The 20910-nt window shown below is 40.9% G+C and overlaps 1 protein-coding gene across 3 annotated transcripts; it reads left to right on the top strand.

The window, feature by feature from the left end:
- The first annotated feature begins 353 nt into the window (after positions 1 to 353).
- Positions 354 to 17210, top strand: UBA2 (ubiquitin like modifier activating enzyme 2). 3 transcript variants are annotated; one of them, XM_064723079.1, is made up of 17 exons: positions 354 to 515; positions 3835 to 3918; positions 4187 to 4257; positions 5381 to 5445; positions 5864 to 5964; positions 6109 to 6230; positions 6894 to 6961; positions 9178 to 9299; positions 9916 to 10015; positions 10552 to 10712; positions 11622 to 11715; positions 11807 to 11919; positions 12273 to 12428; positions 12996 to 13092; positions 13641 to 13746; positions 14567 to 14703; positions 15905 to 17210. In XM_064723079.1, exons 1-17 carry the CDS (start codon positions 372 to 374, stop codon positions 16186 to 16188), a joined length of 2025 nt encoding a protein of 674 aa, XP_064579149.1. In that variant the 5' UTR covers positions 354 to 371; the 3' UTR covers positions 16189 to 17210. The 3 variants fall into 3 exon arrangements, with proteins under 3 accessions (XP_064579149.1, XP_064579150.1, XP_064579151.1); XM_064723080.1 differs by lacking the exon at positions 354 to 515 and adding an exon at positions 1168 to 1209; XM_064723081.1 differs by lacking the exons at positions 354 to 515; positions 4187 to 4257 and having other exon boundaries at positions 3841 to 3918.
- The last annotated feature ends 3700 nt before the right edge of the window (positions 17211 to 20910 follow it).

The raw sequence follows: 20910 nt of genomic DNA, 5'->3' as shown, positions 1-20910 counted from the left end.
TTATCTATTAAATAGCAACAATAAGATCTGCTGTTACATGGGATTATATTATAATAGTTATATAAATTGTTATATTATATTAATAATAAACTTATTTTAATTTAAATTAATATGATATAATATAGACTATATATATTTTAATATTATATATTAAAAATTAGCAAAACAAATAAGAATCCGCTGTTGCACCAGGCGTGCGGGGCTCTCGGCGGCAGCGGGGCTCGAACCCGCGGCCCTCCGGCCCGGCCCGCCGCGGCGTTCCCGGGCAGCGCGGGGCCCTCCGGGGCGCCAGGGGGCGCTGCGCGCTCGCGGGCGGCGCTCAGTCGCGGCGGGCCCGAGAGGAGGCGCGCGGAGCCGCCGCCGTGTCCGTCATGGCGGCGGCGCTGTCGGGGCCGCTGCGCCCCGAGCTGGCGCAGGCCGTGTCCCAGGCGCGGGTCCTGGTGGTGGGGGCCGGCGGCATCGGCTGCGAGCTGCTCAAGAACCTGGTGCTCACCGGCTTCAGCAACATTTACGTGGTGCGGGTCGATGCCGGGGCGGGAGCCGGGGCGGGCGGGCTGGCGGGCGGGGGGAGGCCGAGCCCGGGGCCGCGGGTGCCGCTCGGGGGCCGCGGTGTTGGCGGGGCCGCTCCGCCGCCGCGGTGCGTGCGCGGTTTGAAAGCGCCCCGGCCCGCCCGCGCCACCGCGGGACCGCCGGGCCGGGCGCCACAAAGGGGCCGCGGCCTGCGCGCCATCGCCGCCCCCCTCGGGCCGGGCTCCCGCCGGGCTGGGAGCTCCTCCTTCCCCCGCCGAGCTCAGGCCCCTTCCTGGCACGGCCGAAGCAGCCCGCGGGTGGAACCGCCCGGGACACCGCGCTGTGCCGCGCTCGCTGCCGGCGATGTCTTGGAAGTCTTTAGTTGTGCCGAGTGCCGCCTTTGCCGGGGCTGGGGGTGCGGGACGGGGAGGAATCGCAGCGAGGAACCCCCGGAGGGGTGAACTGCGCTTGCAGATCCCGGGCTGTAAACCCGTCAGCGCTGGCGCTTCCCGCGGGCTCCTGCTTTCACTTTTGCTTCCAGATATTAATCTGTGAACGCGTGCGGGAAGGGCAGATGTGAGAGGGTAATAATGAAAAGAGATCGAGAGAAATACTGCTGGTGAAACTATGATTGCGTGGTGTCCAGACCTGTATTGTAGTAAAGAAGACCAAATGGTTTTACATCCAGCTAGAACAGAGGTCTGTTTCCTTCAGTACCTTTTTAGTAACGTGCCCAGGAGTCACATCTGAGAGTTTTGTGACAGGTTGTGAGGAGTTTGGGTTTGCAGCCAGACTTGTTGAGCAGAGCAGCTCGTATCTAAAACCACATCAGCTTCTAGAAGAAAACACTTACTGGTTTGCCTTGTTCTTCTTACACCTTGGGCTTTCCTACTGGAATGCTTTTAGAACTTGTAGAATATGTTTAATCCCAAATTTTCCTTTTGGTTTGAGAGCCTATCCAATGTGAACATTGCACCAGGGAAATAAATAACTGCAGAGGAGTGGAAGCATTTTCTGCACTGTTCCTCTCCTTTTCCCCACTGCTCTGCTGTGTCAGTTGTGTACTCCTGCAGTCCATTACAGTCCAGCTTAAAGCTCCTGGTTTTCCATTTAGTCATTAGGCATAAATCTCATCGGGGTGTGCTTTTTGTTTCCCTTGTTATGGTTTGGGGGTTGGCATTGCCTTTCCAGGCTGACTGGGGGCACCCCCTTAACTTAAATACATGTTGGCTCTGCCTTCATGTGACCATATTGCTGGCAGTTTTGATAAAAATAATGTTTTAATAACAGGTGGGTACAAGACAAGGTGAGAGCAAAAGAAGACTTTTTACACAAAGAGGGAATTTGCTATTAGCAGAATAAAGTGCTTTTGTCAACATTTGTGATATTGTCGAGAGTTTTCCTCGGTTAATAAATATTAGCAAACTGGAACATCTGGAAATACTTTTTATAAGTAAGTTGTGCTTTTTTTTAAAAAAGAATATTAATACCAAAATAAAATCAGTAGTTTTTAATACCAGACAACTAACTAATATGAGACTTAAGTATAGTGTCAAAAGGCATACCCTTGCCCTGAGAATGAAGAACAAAATTATGTTTTTTTCAGATCCAGGTCTGAATTAAGAGCATGAATAAAAGTTGTTAAGTGATGATGCCTTTTTCTCCAATTACCAAAATAGGAGCAGTGTAGTTGCCTTATAAGTGAGCTGTTAAATTCTCATCATTCTTAGCTAGACTGGAGCTTCTGTTGAGGTCTAGTGGTCTCAAGTTTTCTGTGTGGAGAACTCCCTTTAATTGTAATTCTTGTTCTCAGCAGGAGCTGATGTTGCTTGTCATCTTCTCCAGTTGAAATATTCAAAGCTTTCTGGGTAGTGAAGGTTTTAACAGAGTTTTGCACTTTATTGTTTTCCCTTGAAGTTCTTGGGCTTTCTGGCTTTGGACTAAGCAAGCTGTGTGTCTTTTGAGGAGGGAACAGAGGTAGAAATGTGAATTATCCAAATACTGTTTTCATGAAAAGAGACCAGACTATGGATAGTTACTGTGTTACAGTGGTAGGAATGTTTACACTCTCAGCTCTATATTTTCAAAACGTTTTATCTTTTTGTTTGCTCTGTATCCACAGGTGCTTTTATTAATTGTTTAAATAAAACTCTGTAGCTATTGCAGTTTTTAGTTCCTTCTGTTGAAAATACTCCCTTGAGAGAAGAGGTAGATAAATGCTGGGGTTTGGATCTCTGGTGCAGAGATGTTCATTGAGTGTGTACTGAGCTTTATTCATAACTCAGGTTTGGTTAAACCTGAATTAATAAAGTCAGGAGCTTGTGCGAACAGCCTGAGCAGTCACGTTTCAAGTTCACACTGCACAGTCTGAGTGCTCTCTGGGTGGCTGAAGGTGTTCCTGTGCTGAGTATGTCAGCATCCCCTGGGGGAATTTGGGAGAGATATCTCTGATATATCTCAGAAAAATCTCTGAAATATCTCAGCAAAACTCTCACTCCCCTCATTAAAATGTTAAGGACGGGAGAAGACTTCTAACAAGAGTTGTTGATCAAAGAATCTTTAATTGCACAAAAAGTGGTGGTAACAAAGGTAGGAATAAATGTCAGAGCTCTAGTTAAATCTTGTTAATTCTTGTGGGATTTCTGCTGTTCCTGTGTATATATTAATGAATGGAAGCATAGCTCTTAGGGGAATTGCAGTCATGGCATCCTTTGTGTGCTCTGTGCTGTGTGTTTTTAAACTTTTTGATTGTGTGATTGGATTTCTTTTTTATAAGTGGACTTTATCATTTGTTAGTGTGCACTGAGGCAGTTATTGTGGGTTCAGGCAGTGAAAGCTTTTGCCCTGCAGTGTGTGTGAGATGGCTGAGCAGCACCACCTTTACAGAGGTGCCCTGTGAAGGGGAAGGCCCAGCTGGTGTGGGGCCTTTCCTGGGCTCAGGGTGGGCCATGCACGGAGGGGCTGCCAGGACCTGTCTGATGGATTTCTGCATTTCCCACCCAGCTTGTGCTCTGCTCCTCAGGAACTGCTGCTGAAATCTCCATCCTGTGCGAGCAGGGCCAGGGGTGGTGACTCTGCAGTTTCAGCAGGGATCTCTGCAGAAACTTTGTTCTCATGTAACCTGCCCTCCTTCACAGTCCCCTGCCAGCAGCCACAGGTGACCACTTGTGCCTCCTCAGGTGTCCTGATGTGACACCTGAAAGGGCTGAGAAGGGATCTGTGAAGTTTCTGCATTTTGGCCAACTGTCTTTTCTTCAAACTGTGTTACTGGTTTTGTTCCTTTTGTACCTATGAAAGTGAAATGCCTCTCTTGTGTGTTTGTAGATTGATTTGGATACTATTGATGTCAGCAATCTCAACAGACAGTTTCTGTTTCAGAAGAAACATGTTGGAAGATCAAAATCACAGGTAAGGAAAAAGTCAAAGCTCAAGGCTCATTACTCAGTATTATTTTATGGATAGTGTTAGAAACATGTACAGTTTAGTTTCTGCTGGGAGGAGGTAAGTGTTGGTTGGCTGATCATGGCTATCCACAGCATTTCATTATTAAAATATTTAAATCTCTTAAGGTAGTCAACTTACTCAATACACAGCTGGTATCAATTCTGTCTTTTAGAAGGAAGGAAGAAATAATAAGTGTTTTTTTTGTTTTCTTTTTTTTTTGTTTTGTTTCTAGGTTGCCAAGGAAAGCGTGTTACAGTTTTGTCCAGAAGCTAATATTATAGCTTACCATGATAGCATCATGAAGTATGTTTGGTTTTAAGCTCTAATTACATGTTTGATTTGCAAGTACTGTGTTATTTAAATGCTGCAATGGTGTGCTTTAAGATATTTTGCAAAGCTTCCTCAGTAAGGAGAAATAGCTGTAAATGTGAACTACCATGCACTTGAGTGGGAGTGTGGCTTTTGCATGGGTTTTAAGCTCTGGTAGTAAGCTCTAGTAATTTGTTTGTGTCTGTTTTTCATTTTATTGGCAACATTTGCCATATGAGTTTCTACTCTGTAAGGATGTCCTGAAGTCTTGAGCAATAATTAAATTAAGACACATGTGAATCTTGAGACTGTGATTAACAAAATTAAGTCCTCTGTGTGTGTGTAGGTAACTGTCATTTATATATGCCCCAAGCTGTTGAAATTTAGTCTTTATGAGCTGCAACCAATGAGTAGAGTACAAGATTATGTAGGTTTCCATTAGCTGTTCCCCATGTTTTAATTTATATTTGCTCCAGTTTCTAAAAAAATTAATATTCTGTACCATGGGGGTTTGAACTCTGATGTTGCTGTTAGCCAGTGAAACACTGACTCACTGCTTCCTTCTCCTGAAACTGTTAATCCTGTTTCCTCTTTTCTCTCTCTTCTTCTGCACCTTCTTGTTTCAGTCAGAAAAATGCACCATAAAGATAACTGAAGTGTCAGGATTTAAGGTGCCATATGTTGGCTCCTCAGGGTATGGCCACACAGCCAAACCAGTGGAGCTATCAGAGCACAATGAATTATGCACAGTCTGATGGGCTGTGGTAATTACAGTGTGCATGTTTTAGCTACAGCTGATGGTTTTTAAGGTCAGTTACCACAGCTCAGCCAATTTACTCATTAGGTCAGAGTAGTTTAATCACTTTCCCTTGTCTGCCTGTTTCATTGGTCAAATTAGTGCTAATTGCAGTAGCTTCCTTCCAGCAGCATAAAATTCATGCTTTCACCCAGCTTTAAAGTGGGTGGAAGACAAATGGGGCAGTTAAAGGGTAGCTAAATTTATAAACGTGTAAGATGTGTAATTTATCACATTGGTTGCATGTGTAGAGTTTCTGTTGTGCAGTAATAACCAAGAGCTTGGATGTGCCATTTGAAATGTTGTTTTTGTTTTCCATAGCCCTGACTATAACGTAGAGTTCTTCCGCCAGTTTACGTTGGTTATGAATGCTCTGGATAACAGAGGTGAAGTTTTCACTATGATTTTCTATTGCACATGTAGCTCCTTCCCTGCTGCAGTGTCCTTTGAATAACAAGCATCCTCCTAACCCATCTGCAGCTGCACTGAGCCTCGTGGGCTTTGCTAGAGAGTGAAGGGGTGGTTAGTGCTTCTGCAGGTGCTCTGAAAGGAAATGTGCCCTGCTAATTCTGCTTCATGGGACCTGCTGGGTACTGTGGGTGCAGGGTGGCTGTAGTCAGCTGGTTTGCTGTGTTTATTGATGTCCATGTGAGAATGGGAAATGGGGCTTTGGGAAAATGCTCTATAGAGAAACAAGGTATGTTAAAGATAAGTGCATAGGATGCTAGTTTGAATTTGGAGAAGCAAAACTTCTTTTTTTCTTAACTATTCAAATTTTTTCTTTAAAACCCTCTTGATTTGCAGCTGCCCGTAACCATGTGAACAGGATGTGTCTGGCTGCTGATATTCCTCTTATAGAGAGTGGAACTGCAGGCTACCTTGGACAAGTAACTGTTATCAAAAAGGTTAGGGGGGTGTCTCCCTTGCCATTGGCTATTTTGGACAACAGGGAGGGGGTGTTTGGAGATAGAGTTACAGCTCATCTGTTAATAGCCCAAATGATCAGTAGCCTTCTCAGAGTGACAAATAAATGCTTCATTTTTCACCAGGGAGTGACAGAATGTTATGAATGTCAGCCTAAACCAACTCAGAAAACTTTCCCAGGCTGCACCATCCGAAACACGCCCTCAGAGCCTATCCATTGCATTGTGTGGGCCAAGTATTTGTTCAAGTAAGTGACTTTTTTAAAGAAACATCCTTTAAAAAAGTTTATTCTTCTGGTTTCTAAACATACAGAGAAAGAAACAAAATTGACACACTTTAAAAAAAATATTATAATGGATTTTAAATTCATTTTTAATTGATTTAGATAGATTATGGTGAAACCTCCAGTTCCTTGACCTGGGTGCTGGGGTGGTTATAAAGATGGAAGGTTGATTAGTATTTAGGCCTTGCTCTAATAGCACAAAAAATCTGGCAGAGTAGTTTGGCACAGCAGTGTAGGTTAAGATTGGTTTACTATTCATCTTTGTATGAAGTAAGCACATTTTTCAGTTTAATGCATATTTTAACAAGTTTGTTGGAATCTTGGATATCCCAGAGGTTCTAAAAATGCATTTAGTACTGCAGTGTAAATGTTAGGCTGAATATTGGGTGAGCTACTGAGTGAGTTTTACAGAAAAGTGTTTTGCTGAATTAATTTTTGCATTGGGCATTTTGTGTTGCCCATGTTAAGTCCACGTGTGATGAATCCCAGCATGTTAAAAAGCAATGTATGAAGTGGCAGTCTGTATGAAAGCAGGAATCATAAAGTTAATATATATCCATTAGCAAATATGAGTCTTTAACCACATATGCTGAAATTCTGGTCTTGTTGTTCTTAATTATTATATAGCCAGTTGTTTGGAGAAGAGGATGCTGATCAAGAAGTCTCTCCTGACAGAGCTGATCCTGAAGCTGCCTGTGAGTGTGATATAACTGGTGGCTTACCCTGTTACTGAAATGTTCTGTTTCAGAGATTATGACTCCTTTCTGTACATTTCTTAAGCTTAGAGAGTTCAGCTCAATTTGCTTTAAAGAAGATTCTGTTTCTGGCCTCTGGGAGGCTTGTTTTTGGAACAGAGTACTGAGTGGTATTTGTAGTCACTCTGCATTTCCCACTCCTTGCTGAGGGTTTGCAAGGACACTTCAGGAATTGTGTTTGAGCTTTTCTAGCCTGCAACACTTGAGCATTAATCTACATAGGAAGTGTGTCCATTTTGAGTGATATTTTTACAGCCATTCATTATTTCTCTGTAAGGACAGTTATCATAGTTCTTATGAGGTGAATAAGCATCATTGTTGGTTGCTTCTTTTGGATACTTTGATAGATGAATGGACTTGGGAGGGGGAGCTTAGAGGATCCTCCGACTCTTCAAATGCTTTGAGCATCAGATAGTGATCACTGGACAGGTTGTTCCTACAGGAAGTGCAGAATGAAATAGCTGAGTCTTAACAAGAGTGGCAATAGAAAATCACTCAAAACAATGGCTGAGGTAGTTGACAGGTAGCAAATGCAATGCCACTTATTTAAGTAGAGACAGCAGGGCAGTCACAGGAGTGCTGAGCTGGAGCCTGGTGTCTGCAGTGACAGACTGCCCACGGTCAGGGTGCTGTGGTCACACAGGGGGGCACTGTCCCCGTTTGACCCCAGCTGGCAGCTCAGCACTGCACACTTCACTCACTGCCCTGCCCAGAGCAGGGAGAACCACACAAAATTAGGGAGCCTCACAGGCTGGGCTAAGAGCAGCTAATAATGGAAATAAATGTGTAATGCTATTGATCACAACTGGAATAAAGAGAGGGGGAATAAAACTCAAGACAAACAAGTGACTGCCCACTGGCCAGTGGCTGCTCAGCCAGTCCCCAGGCAGAGATCAGCCCCTCCCAGCCAGCTCCCCCAGTTTCTGTGCTGAGTAGGATGTTCTGAGGTCTGGAAATCCCTGTGCTCTGTTCAGGGCAGCTGTGCTGGCTCTGCTCCCTCCCAGCTCCTTGTGCAGAGCACAGGAAACTGAAAAGTCCCTAACTTGGAGTCACCTCTTGGCAGCAGCTGAAACATCAGCCTGTCACCAACAGCATCTCCTGCAGAACCCAAAACACACACCAGACTACCTACTAGAAAGAAAATTAACTCTCCCAGTCCAAATCAGGACATCCAGGGAAGAGTTAATGGAACATTTATAAGGGAAGTTGTCCCAGCAGGGCTCTGTGGGGCCATGGAAGGAATCAGCAAGCCTGTGTAGAGTGTGTCTGCTTTAGGCTGCTCTGAATGTCCAGGGGGCAGATCCAAAAACTGTTGAGTGGAATCTGAGGGACATAAGCAGCCAAAAGGGACAAAAATGGCTGAAGATCCTGAAGTGGATAAACTACTTGAATGATAAAGGTAAATGGTGATTGGAGGAGTCTCAGATGGGAGATGTGTGCTGTTCAGCACAGATGATTAGGCAAAGTCACTCAGAGTCAAAAAGATGAGACCTAACTTCAAAAAGTAGTAAAAAGCTTTGCAATACAGAATAACTGGACAATGGTAGATGAGGCAGATAAATATGAAATAATGCATTGGTGAAAGAGGGGAAACATTCCCAAATTTACACATAAAGTGATGGTCTCTGAGTTGATTTTTCTCATTTAGTCAAGATGTTAATAAATAGTTCTATAAAAACATCAATCTGATTATTAGAAGTCATGATAGCAGTTGTTGGAGGTGACTAGGAAAGAAAGAAAATTATTTGTATCTTTAAAGAGATTTTTTTGTTTAAAAAGAACCAGAGATAGGAAACCGATTTTTATGTTTATTTTAAAAACCCAACCAAACTAAGACTCTTTAGCCAGAAAAGAGACTGCTGAAAGGACTGGTAAGACATTTCTGAAGTAGCAACATTATGTGGAGAAAATTAGTGGAAAACAATTGTTCATTGTTTCTGCCAATAAAGGACTTGGGTGATACCAGGTTAAGTGGGTGAGTTGCAGTTTCAGAGGCAAAGAGGAGCAAACACACTGTGCCTAATTCAGCTTTTGTTGGGTGCAATAAAACCATTTTATGCTCCCTGCATAATTTTGGTAATTGACTCTGGGGGTAATATTTGGATGGGATTTTTTTTTTTTTTAATTTAAAATACTGTTTATCACTTTGTGAACAGGGGAGCCAGCAGAAGCAGAAGCCAGAGCACTAGCATCCAATGAAGATGGTGAGATTAAACGTGTTTCAACTAAGGAGTGGGCTAAATCCACTGGCTATGATCCAGTTAAACTTTTTACTAAGGTATGTTCTTTATACCAAATAAATGTCTTTATTTGAAATGCATGAGGTTGTGTAAAGTTAAATCAAACTTGAGCATTACTTTTCATGGGAAAGGGTCTGTTTGACCTCTGGAATTGCACTGGGCATAATCAGAACCAATCTGATGACCTAAAAGCTGTCAGTCATCTGTGCAATATCAGGCTCTGGCATAAGGAAAGACAAACTGATTTAGTTGTTTTTGTTCTACACAGTTACTGAAAGTGGATAAATAGAGGAAATGAGCTTGAATGTAATGTTCATAGGTAGCATTAACTTTGCTTTGGGAATTCATTGGCATGTTCATTCATTTGTCTCAGAGAGGGCATACAAAGAACTGTAGGGATGGCTTCAATAGACAGGTAAAGCACTCTTTGAACTATTGTTTCTTGATTTTTCACTGTACTCCTCCCCAGATCAATCAGAGCTATGTCTGCTCTATGCAGTGAGTGTTAGACAGTAGGGACTAAGATTGTAGAATCTGTTTTTATGTAGTTGAAAATACTGTCAAGGAGAAAATCATGACCTCATCAATGTAATGCTAGTTTTTCAGTGTCTTTTTTCCTCCCTTTAATTTGATTTTTTTTTTTCATGTTTCCAGCTTTTCAAAGATGACATTAGATATCTGCTGACAATGGATAAGCTGTGGAGGAAAAGAAAGCCTCCAGTGCCACTGGACTGGGCTGAGGTACAAAAGCAAGGTAACTGTCCCTCCTCCTACTGTACATTTGTAAATAATACCTGCTGTTTATTAATGCATCTGTGATATTTACTTTTTTTTTTACTGCCACAGTTGAGATCTGATAATGAACATATTAATTCTTTACATTTCCTGAAGATTTCAAATTTTTCTCTGTATAGACAACACTTTGTCTAAGACTGTTTTGCAGTTGTTGTTTTAGATGCTCAGTATTGGCAGTAGAAAATACATATTTAACAAAATTATGTCAGCTTATTCTAGGACACCTTACTGTAAGCACTTATAAGATTTATGTCTGCAAGTTGGTTGAAAATTTATGTTTGCTGTAATTTGTGTTTAGGTGACTGATGGCATAGCTGTAATTGCAGTTTTAAATGCAGATTTGTTATAAAATGTTATAAAATGCTACTGTAGGTTAAGGATATTGTTCTTCAATTTAGAAAATACTGAATTCTGCTGAAATTGGAAAGTTATTTGAGATAACTTCTGTGGAATTTACAAATATTCCTGATTTTTTTTTTCTCCTTTTCCCCAAAGAGCAAAACATGCCTGACCAGCAGAATGAGAGCTCTGCAGTGCTGAAGGATCAGCAGGTTCTCAATGTCAGGAGCTATGCAGACCTGTTTTCAAAGAGTGTTAAAACCCTGAGTCTTCACCTGGCTGAGAAGGCTGATGGAGAAGCTCTTATATGGGATAAGGTTAGTTTGCCACGTGTGAACTCTGCATGGGTAATACAAGTGTTAGTTGGGCTCATTCAGTGTCCTTACAAGTGATACTACTTGACACAAAACTATCTGACACCTTATGGAAACAGTTTCCATATGTAAACAAATTCATTCTTTAAACACTATATTGTGTAACTCACTCAGGGTAGGGATTAACTGCTGTGCTGTGAATTACTTCATTCATCAAATTCTCCAGCTCATAAAAGCACAAATTCACAAGTATTTGTCGTGTTTTGATTTTTGAAAATATTTAAATAATGCAGCTTCATTTTTCCCTTATGTGTTTCCAGTGCATGCTCTTCGCCAGGTGTCAGTAGCTGGGGGTTTACTGAGTTGTGAGCAATCAGCTGATGATAGGTGTGCAGCACAAATTCTGTTGAAGAGGAGAATTTTCTCTTTTATCACCACACACAGTATCACTTCAGTCAGTTATCATTTGGCATAAGAAAAAGCAGTCTGTAAATGGGGGGCACAAAATATTAGAATATTACTACAACCAATTTTACAAATACTTCTCTCTGAAACACCCAGAGTTTGAAACTGATTCACAGTTAAAATTCAATGTTGAAAATGTTTGAAACATTGTAAGACTTAGGATTTAAACATTTTTATAATGTACAAGGTATTTTATTAGTACATATATACTAATTTGCCAATAAAATACATGTTTAGAATCTGTAGTTAGTATTTAAAGTGTTACTGATCTGAGTACACCATCTGAAAGAGGAAGTATATTGAATTTGAAATGGAATTTTGTACAGGTTTGTTTTTTATTTTAATTCTGGTTTTTAAGGTTATAGGAACCATGTGTAGCAAACTCCTTCCAGTGAGTAATCTGATTTTTAAATTTTTAAAATGTTTTTTGTATTGACTTCTTTTTAGGATGACCCTTCTGCCATGGATTTTGTCACTGCTGCTGCAAACCTCAGGATGCATGTTTTTGGAATGAACATGAAGAGCAGATTTGATATCAAGTGTAAGGATAAAATGGAACATTGTTTTATTTAAATTACAATCTTCTTTTTTTCTTCTGCTGTTAAAAATCTGCATTCTGGTTTGTTTTGCAGCAATGGCAGGAAATATAATCCCAGCTATAGCCACTACCAATGCAGTGATTGCTGGGCTGATAGTGCTGGAGGGTTTGAAGATTTTGTCGGGGAAAATAGATCAGTGTAGAACGGTAAGTGAGAATAAAATGCTTTTGCTTTCCTGCTATTTATTATTTGTTTAAAAGTTACATTTAACATTTTTTCACTGTTGTGTAGTTTTACTGTCTCTCACTTGTTGCTTCAGTAGATTCTGAGTATGCTGGGAACTTTCAGTCACAATGAAAAGAGAAGTGCAGGTCTTAAGGATCTGTAAATTCCTATGAGTTAATGGAAATGTTCTGTGAGACTCCTGCTCAGCAGGCACAGCACAGAGGATTAGGAAACAGCACAGCCTGTCAGACAGGACAAGAAATCTGCAGGAAAAGAGGCTTTAGACATGCTGCTAATTACAGAATAACCTGATTTCTTCTTGTCTGTCCTCAAGATTTTTCTGAACAAGCAGCCAAATCCCAGGAAGAAGCTGTTGGTTCCTTGTGCTTTGGATCCACCAAATCCCAGTTGTTATGTATGTGCAAGTAAGCCAGAAGTGACTGTGAAACTTAACACACACAAAGTTACTGTGTTGACACTCCAGGATAAGGTAAATCTTGAGCTACAGTTACAGCTTTCATTTCAAATCTAATACTGTAAATTATTAAAATTAGGTATTTGCTGTAGTGTATTATACGCAGTGTATTTTGACCTAACATCTCCTGCTTATATTTACTATACATTTCTCTCAGCTACAAGAAGAGCTGATTAGCCAGTATGCTTCTTGCCCATGTGTGTTGTATGTTGTATGTATGTAAAAGAATGTTTGTATTTTGTAAATTTTGGTGGTTTTAAAATCTATTCATATCTGAGAGCAAAAAAAACGAAATTTGCATTTCAGTTGAAGGTTCAGTAGCTACATTACAGTTGTGGTCACAATTGATTTGTAATCCTGTCATTTTATGAAGTATTCAAAGAAAATTTTCTAGCTTATATGAACCTGTATCAGACCTCAAAAATATAACAATTTTGTTTGTGGAAGTGAACAAAAAAGTATAGGCTTTCAGTAGATGCCTGAAAATGAGCCAGAATAATAAAATCAAGAAATTCAGGGTTTTTTTAAATAAATCTTTTTAAGTCAGAGATTGAATATATTTTAATATATTTACATTTTCAGATACTGAAAGAAAAATTTGCTATGGTAGCACCAGATGTACAAATAGAGGATGGAAAGGGAACTATTCTGATCTCTTCAGAAGAAGGTGAAACAGAAGGTATGTTTGCTCCTGAGGGTCTGGGATAAGAGTACACAAACCCTTGGAAGAGACTCTGCAGAGTAGGTGTGTGGCAGACATTGCAGTGCTCACCCTGTGCACCAGTGTTTGAGGAGGGTTTGTGAGTGTTTGGAGTGGCTTGAGGACAGCCAGGGCTGTTGTGTGCAAGCTGTGTGTGCAGCTCAGCTTTCCTGCACAAAGCACTGCTCAGCTGGTGTGTCAGGATTCCTTTCAGGAACAGGCACCCCTGCATTTGCCAGCTCCTAGGTGCTGCTCTGTTCATGATGCCACAAAGCATCTCCAAAATATTCCCAAATGCAGTAATTGTGAAGTGCTTGAACAGGATGGCATGAGGAGGAAATAAATCAAGCATCATAAGTAGCTTCAATTCCTAATAGGCTTAAATGTCAGCTTTTAATTTAAATGTAGCTAATACATGTTAATCATATGTTCTTACATAAAAGTTCTGGAGTACTCCATATTTACTCAGGTGTAAAGATCTTTCTATAAATAGCTCTGTACACTGCAGGTTTTTACTGTTTTTGTAGCAAATAACCACAGGAAATTATCAGACTTTGGAATTCGAAATGGCAGTCGACTACAAGCAGATGATTTCCTCCAGGACTACACTCTGTTAATCAATGTGCTTCACAGGTAAGGATTCTGAAATCAGTGTTTTGTGTATATACACGGAATGGTTCCACAGGGAATTTTTCACTCACAATTTAAATACATGAACAAAGTTCAAAGATTAAGCTGCTGAAAAGAAATATAAAGGCAAAAGAGGAATGGTTATTTCTTATTAAATTATAGTTTAAGGGGTTTTGGTTTGTGTCTTTTTTGTTGTAGTCTTGTTTGATTGTGGTTTTGTTTTTTATAGCGATAACTGAAAGAGGTTTATTTCAGTAATTTGTTGTTACACAACATAAGAATACATTGCAAAAACAAATTAACATGTGGGGCAACCGACAAGCAAGAAACTGGCATTTAAAAAAAAACCCTTTAGGTTTTTTTTTAAAAAACCTAATTTAATTTAAAAACCCTAAAATCTAGAAAGGCAAAAAAACCCCAGCCTGCTGGGATAATAGATGCTGTCCTTGATAGCTGTGTTCAGAAGTCCCTCTGAGCTCACTGGGGTGTGTGTTTAACCCTGGGGAGGTAACAGCCACACACAGAAATTCACACTGCTTGTTCAGTGGGAGGAGGGCTGTGCTGGTAAGGAAGAAAGGTAAGCTCAGGCAATGTTTTTTCTGATTCCTAAGCATTTGGAGTTGGTAGCACTGGGTGGAATAGTGTTTAGGAATAGACAAAGCATAAATTACAAAAGAGGACTGAACACATTTTCCTCTTTTTCAGTATGTTTTCTCATTTTGTCACAGTTGCAGCATGCTTTAATACTTGAATGGGTTGTTTTTTGTGTAAAAGACAGGATTTTATTTTCTGGCTGTTTAAAAGCATGTGTATTTTTCTGCAGTGAAGACCTAGAAAAAGATGTAGAATTTGAAGTTGTTGGTGATGCCCCTGAAAGAATTGGCCCTAAACCATCAGAACCAGCATCCAGGAACATTAGCAATGGTAGTGATGATGGAGCACAGCCCTCAACATCAACAGGTAATCAGCAGTAATCAATATTAAACAAAGCAGTCCTTCTCTAGTGCAGTCCAGTTAAAGTTGTCTTCAGTTGTGTTATTGAACTTTGCCAATGCACAGTAAAAGGCATTTAAGTTGCCTCTCTGTATAACTAACGCTAAATAGAAAAATGCACATTTACAATTTTTACAAAGAGACAAAAGGACGGAAATGTATAGTACATACACTTGGAAATTCTTACTTACTTGGTGTTCCTTTGCCTGTAAGATACGTACACAGATTTAAGACACAAAATATGCAGTTCCTTCCCTCTTGTTTGAGGGAAAACTAAATTTTAAGAGTATTGCTAAAAATTCCTCTAAATTGTATTAGAAATTGCATAATGTAATATGTTTTTACAGTGAATTTGTGTTTAAAACCAAACAAAATCCTCTAGATGTCTTGAAAGTTCACATTTGGCTCTCCCCTTCTTCATACTATCCATTGTTATTCTTTAGCTCTGTTAATCTGCTCACCCTTCTGCTTCTCCCCATCTTTGAGACTTCTCTCTCCTGGAGTTCTGAGGGCAGCAGGGAAAGGAGAAGCTGCTCTAGAGCTTGCTGTGTGCAAAACTTCTTTTCCCAGCACCTGCTGCAGACAGCAGCAATTCTTCTGCTTTGTACATGCAAAAAAAAGTCAAGCTAACTAATGCATTTCCCATATTTTTGGCTTATTGCAGTATTTTCCACACCTGTAGTGAAGAAGGAACACCCGTGTGAAAATGATATTTTATAGTAACTTCAGGCACATTTAAGATACTCTTGTGTGGATGTGACAGTTTGGTCAGAGAGAGAAAAAGCCAGATAAGCTTTCCCATGAATTGGTCTGAGGGAGCTGGAGAGAAAGAATTGTAAACAATCTGCAGGTTGTTTTTAACCAGCTGTTTTCCCATAGGGATGCTTACCAAAAGGGTGGCTTCTTAATTAACCAATGGTGATGGTGTTTTGATTAAAGGACTCATCAGGTCCACCTGTAGTGAACTAGAGTGTAAAAAGGAATGGGTTGCACCTTCTGAGAATGCCTGGAGTGTGTCACTCGTTTCTCCGTATCATTTCTGACTCAACAGTGACACTCTTGCAGTTGCATGGCAAAGAATGCTCCAATTTTTATGTAGGAAAACTGGTTTGAGAGTAGCCTGCATCCACTGCAGGATCCATTTGAATCTCAGGCACCTCTTTTGCAGCTCCAGAGCAGGAGGACGTGGTGATCGTTGACTCTGAGGACGAAGGCACTTCCAGCAACGCTGCGGATGCGGAGAGCAGGAGCCGCAAGAGGAAGCTGGAGAAGGGCTGTGAGTGTGGAGGGGCCAAGAGATCTCGGGCTGAGCAGGAGCAGGATGACCTGATGATCGTGGAGTCTGAGGATGAGGGGGCTGCCAGCAGCCTGGGCGAGGAGGAGAGCAGGAGCCACAAGAGGAAACTTGAAGAGAAAGGCTGCGAGTGCGTCGGGGCGAAGAGCGTGTGCTGAGCTAACAGCAAGATGAAGAGCATTGGGGCAACCTCCCCTTGGCAAAGTGATTCACATAGTGTCATACTGTAACAGCAGATTGTGCTGGGATGTGAAAAATGTCCAGAACTAGACTAACTCTAAGGTCTTGGTTCAAAGTGGATACCAAATAATTTGTGTCTGTTTCTCTCGATGATAAAGCTCTTGTATCAATAGACTCAGAAAGGTTTTTCTGTATTCCATATATTAAATGTAGTGGAAATATAGTCTATGAATACCTACAGATAAGTATTTATCTAAACATGAAAACAGCATGGTATTTTTGTGTAAATACCTTTTAGGTATTGTACAACAGGACAAAAAAACTCTGCTTTTGTTTAGTGAAAGGGCCATCACCAGATGCCCACATTTTAAGCAACTACATTTTTTTATTTTTCAGTGATTACCTTTAAAATTTCCCAGCCGTGGCCTGCCTGCATATTTGCTTATCCCTTTCTGAGGCCATGTTGCAAGTGTGACTGCTCCACCTCCAGCATTCACAAAATCACAGATGCTTGAAGAATTAACATTTTTAGCCTAGTCCTAAACATTTTTCACACCCTGAACAAGTAAAGAAAATCCAACAAAGCAAATTAGTGCCACCTTCTAACAGTGTTCTTAAACATCAGCTGGCACTATGTACATTACTGTAAAACTGTTAATTTACTCCAGTTTTTCAGCTCGTACTGCCTGGTATGTCAGTGTAAGAAGCAAATTTTTGTGTATTGTTACAGTTTCAGGTTATTTATATTTGATGTTTTGTAAACTCAGATACTACTACTATACTGTACATCTGATGGACCAAATAAATAACATCTGAAATACTTGCTATATTTGCTTGCACAGTCCAAAATTATGCTGACTTATGGGATTTTACAATGTATAGCCTTCAAAAATTACTGTATTATTTCCATTTTTCTAAACATAACCTAGTAGTACAGAACTTAAGCTTCACTTGTTTGAGGTGAAAGGGGAATTTTTTTAATAAAATTTTTGTGAATGTTTTTTCTTGGACAATCAGTTATTGGGCGCTGCAGCAGTTGCACCACCACGCACACTTTCACCACCTCATGCCTTCAGAAGGAAGAAAACTGATTTTTATACATTACACCTTGTGTGTAGGACAAAAGTGTCATGTTTAGAATCAATGTCTTAAATCCTGCTGCATTTGTGTTGGTAGCTCAAACTGTCACTGTTGGTTTTCAAAATGCATTAATTGGCCATTTCTGTCACTGTACCAAAAGAATCTCCCACTTTTGTGCCAGAGACCCAGAACTGCTCCCAGTCTGGTGAGTGTGCATGAGCCTTACAGAGCACAGCAGCTGAGCAGCAAGGTTTATTTTGTTAGTTTGTAGGCTGAGTGAATTGCAAATGTGAGTTTTACAGGAGAAGGTTAAAAAACAAAGGCCAGCTCATCATTGTGTTAAAATTGCCAATGCTGTGCAAAACAGCTTCTACAAGGCAATTAATGTTTTATTTCTTCTTTTAGGCAGTAACAGTCATATGCAGTGGCTTGTTTGGAGGCATAATAGTGAAATCCTTTTGAGTGAGTTGCTGCTTGGCTGGCAGGAGTGAAGACTGAGGTAAAGATGTAAATAAGGTGTTAGAGAAAAGATTGCAGTGCTACAGTGGAAAACTTCTTGGCATAAACAGCTGAAGCATGAGAATTTAATGTCTAATGACATCTTCCAAAAATTAAAGCTGACATATTTTGGGTTTAAGCTTTATTAAAAATAAAATTACTGCTTTATTTCACTTTCTAACTTTTTTTAAAGCACCAGTAGAGGGTATAATCCTGGTAATTTACTGCATTGGTTTTACTGAGGTTGAGAATGTGAGTTGGAAGTTGAGGGGAGTATGAGCTGGACTGAAATTTTATGGCTGAAATTTTTTAATGTGTTTCCTTTCCACAGGCTGCTCCCACAGAACATGGGACAGCTCTTGGCTGCCCTGGTCAGTTCTTTGGAAGTTGGGCAATACAGAATGAGCCACTAAATGCAAACTGCTGCTGTGCAGAGTGAAAAGCTGCTTTTCAGAACTGGTGGAGTATGTGTCCTTAATTGGCTGCTAGGCACCAACATTGTATTAATGTAGAATTTTCCAACTTCAACTTTCCTTTGCTCTTTAGAAAAAAATAAAAATGGAAGTGTTAATTAAGTTTTCAAGTAATTAAAAAGCCCTCCATTTTTCAAATGACAATTTGTTCAGCTCCTAATAGCAGGAATGGTCATATGGAAGGAGGTAGTGTTGCAAGGCACAAGATCTAAATGTTAAAATGGAGGAGGAATTCTTCCCAGTGCTTTGGCTCAGCAACTTAATGTAGGCTGTCTTCACTAACAATTTTGGAGCCCAGCTCATTAAATCAGTCTACAAACTGCTGTTTGCAGTGATATAAATTGGCTCTGCTGTCACACAGGGTTCTCAAGTTGTTTGTTTATACTCATGCAAAATTCTCTAATGCAGATAAGCTTTTCCGGCTGCTTTTACAGAGAGTTCTTGATGCTTGCATTTTTAATTTACTTAGTGAATGTGAGTGCCATGTATGGACAAGAAAATACAGACTATTACAGAATGTACCTATGTGCATGCTTTTAATTCAATATCCCTTTTCTGCAGCAGAGCATGGAAAGGAATATTGACCATTAATGATTGACAGCAGTTAACCAGTGGTTCCTTAAGCTGTTCTGAGGGAGGGTGAAGGAATTCCCAAAGCATTGAATCACCTTGATGAGGCAAATGATAACCACTCAGGAGAAGGAGCTCTGGGGCCCTGGTGACAGCCAGCCCTGTGCCAGCCCATTTCCTAACGAGCCACTGCAACTTGTAGGTGACCATTTAGTGCTTGTGGTGTTTCTGTGTGACATTTTAGCTTTCCTTTATGAAACCATTCCCTAGCTGAACCACAGAGAGAGGTGCATCCTTTCCTGACCTCTGGCCTCTGACAGCTGGGAGCAGATTGATGTGCCATTTCAAGTTCTGACCTTTACAACAAAGGCCTCTTGCTAACTATTTATTAGATTTCAGAAGATAAAATCAGCTTGTATTCAGTCTGTAGATACCACTGATAATCTGCTTCAAGCCTTCTACTGCCCCAAAATTTTAAATTTGGGTTAGAAAACTGAATAAACACAGAATTAAGGGAAATGGATTTGGTGTTGTTCTGTTTCTGTGGTAGACATATTTATTTTCTTTGCACCTAAAAGGACAAAACTCCCTCCATTTTGTGCATCTAAAATACAGAATGTGCAAGAAAGCAGGAACTAGGATCAGGATAAAACAGCAAATTGTACACTTGTCAGTTATTTGTTTTTTGCTTTCCTGAGATTGTTTCTGGAATGACTACAGGGAGCTTATACCTGCAGACAAATGTACATGAGAGAGGCAATGCTTTGATTTGGAGGCCTTGGTGCTTTTAAGGGAGGAACAGGATGAAGTGATTACATGTACTTGTAGATACAGCTTGATATCTGTTATATTGAAAGAAGATAATTGCTGTGTAAATACATGTTACCTTTATCTCTCCCACTGGCAGGCTCCTTCACTCTCGTGAGAAAAAGAAGTCTGCAGAACAATTTCCAGAAGAGAAGATACTTATGGAATTGCTCTGCCAGTCCTCTTCAGCAACACTTGAGGATACCTGCAGAGGTGAAGCAATTGCAGCCCTGCAATCCTGGAGGAGACAGACCCCCAGCACATGGCTTTGGAGGTGTGGGACTGACACCTTTGCTGCTGGCTAAGAGCAGGGCCAGACTGGGACACAGGGCTCACTGGACTGCAGCATTAGTGGGGACTTGGAGAGGAACTACAAGCTGGAGATGCAGAGGATGCAGAATGCAGGGACCAGGCTTGGTTTATACACTCATGGAGCAGCTTCATCCTTGCACATTCGTTCATCAGTTCCATTTAATGAGTGATACCTCTATAATGCCTCTAAAATACAATGAAATGGAAATGTATGGTGTTCTCAACAAACCAATGTCCTCTTCCTTCTGAAATGAACCTTCTGATCACAGCTGAAGTGTGTTGTGCTGCCAGGTCAGGAGGTCAGCACTCATAGTCTGCCTCGTTTCTTTATTGGGTATGAAGAGGCACATGCAGTCAGGCTGATACTGCTCACCACCAGAGCAGAGGGGCTGTATGTCTGGCAGCCTGACCCTGATGCAGTGTTTCTGTCCTTTATTCAGTGCACTAATGCTCTGTGATTCCTTTGCTGCATGAAGGTTTGCAGGGTTGCAATCAGGACTTTCATTTTATCATATCAAGAGAAAGTGTAGCTCCTCCAAATCTCTTAAATCAGAAGCTATGTAACTTCAGACTTCCTTAAAAGTACCTAAGTGGGTGCACTGCTAACAGAGCTGGCTGAGTAAATGATGGATTTATGCAAATGCAGTGGTTGCTGACTGATTGCATTGGCATATACAGTGACAGTGTCCTGTGAGTGCAAGGAATTATGGCCAGTGCCCTGTGCAGCTCCAAAGTATGAGCCCGTAAACTGCGCTGGACAGAAATGTGATTATCTGAAATATGTAAGAGAAGTGGAAGATGGAGCTATAAAAGAAATAAGATACATATATGGTGCATTAATCATAAGTGCTTGGACAGATGTTGTCTGTCTACCCCAGCACGTTCACAAAGCGCCTGTTGTGACTGGAATTTTACAGCGTCTGTCCCCAGCTATGTTTGTGCAGCACAGTGAATAGCTGC

The sequence above is a fragment of the Zonotrichia leucophrys genome, chromosome 11 (genome assembly GCF_028769735.1).
Source record: "Zonotrichia leucophrys gambelii isolate GWCS_2022_RI chromosome 11, RI_Zleu_2.0, whole genome shotgun sequence".
NCBI lineage: Eukaryota > Metazoa > Chordata > Aves > Passeriformes > Passerellidae > Zonotrichia > Zonotrichia leucophrys.
The sequence above is the reverse complement of the archived record's forward strand: the minus strand, read 5'-3'. Positions and strand labels throughout refer to the sequence as shown.

What these genes read in the sequence shown, in the direction of transcription:
- UBA2 (XM_064723079.1), top strand. Translation starts at nt 372, where the DNA reads ATGGCGGCGGCGCTGTCGGGGCCGCTGCGCCCCGAGCTGGCGCAGGCC. An exon ending in GGCTGAGGTACAAAAGCAAG is followed by an intron (nt 10,016 to 10,551) that starts GTAACTGTCCCT and finishes TTTTCCCCAAAG; the next exon opens with AGCAAAACATGCCTGACCAG. An exon ending in GAGCAGATTTGATATCAAGT is followed by an intron (nt 11,716 to 11,806) that starts GTAAGGATAAAA and finishes TTTGTTTTGCAG; the next exon opens with CAATGGCAGGAAATATAATC.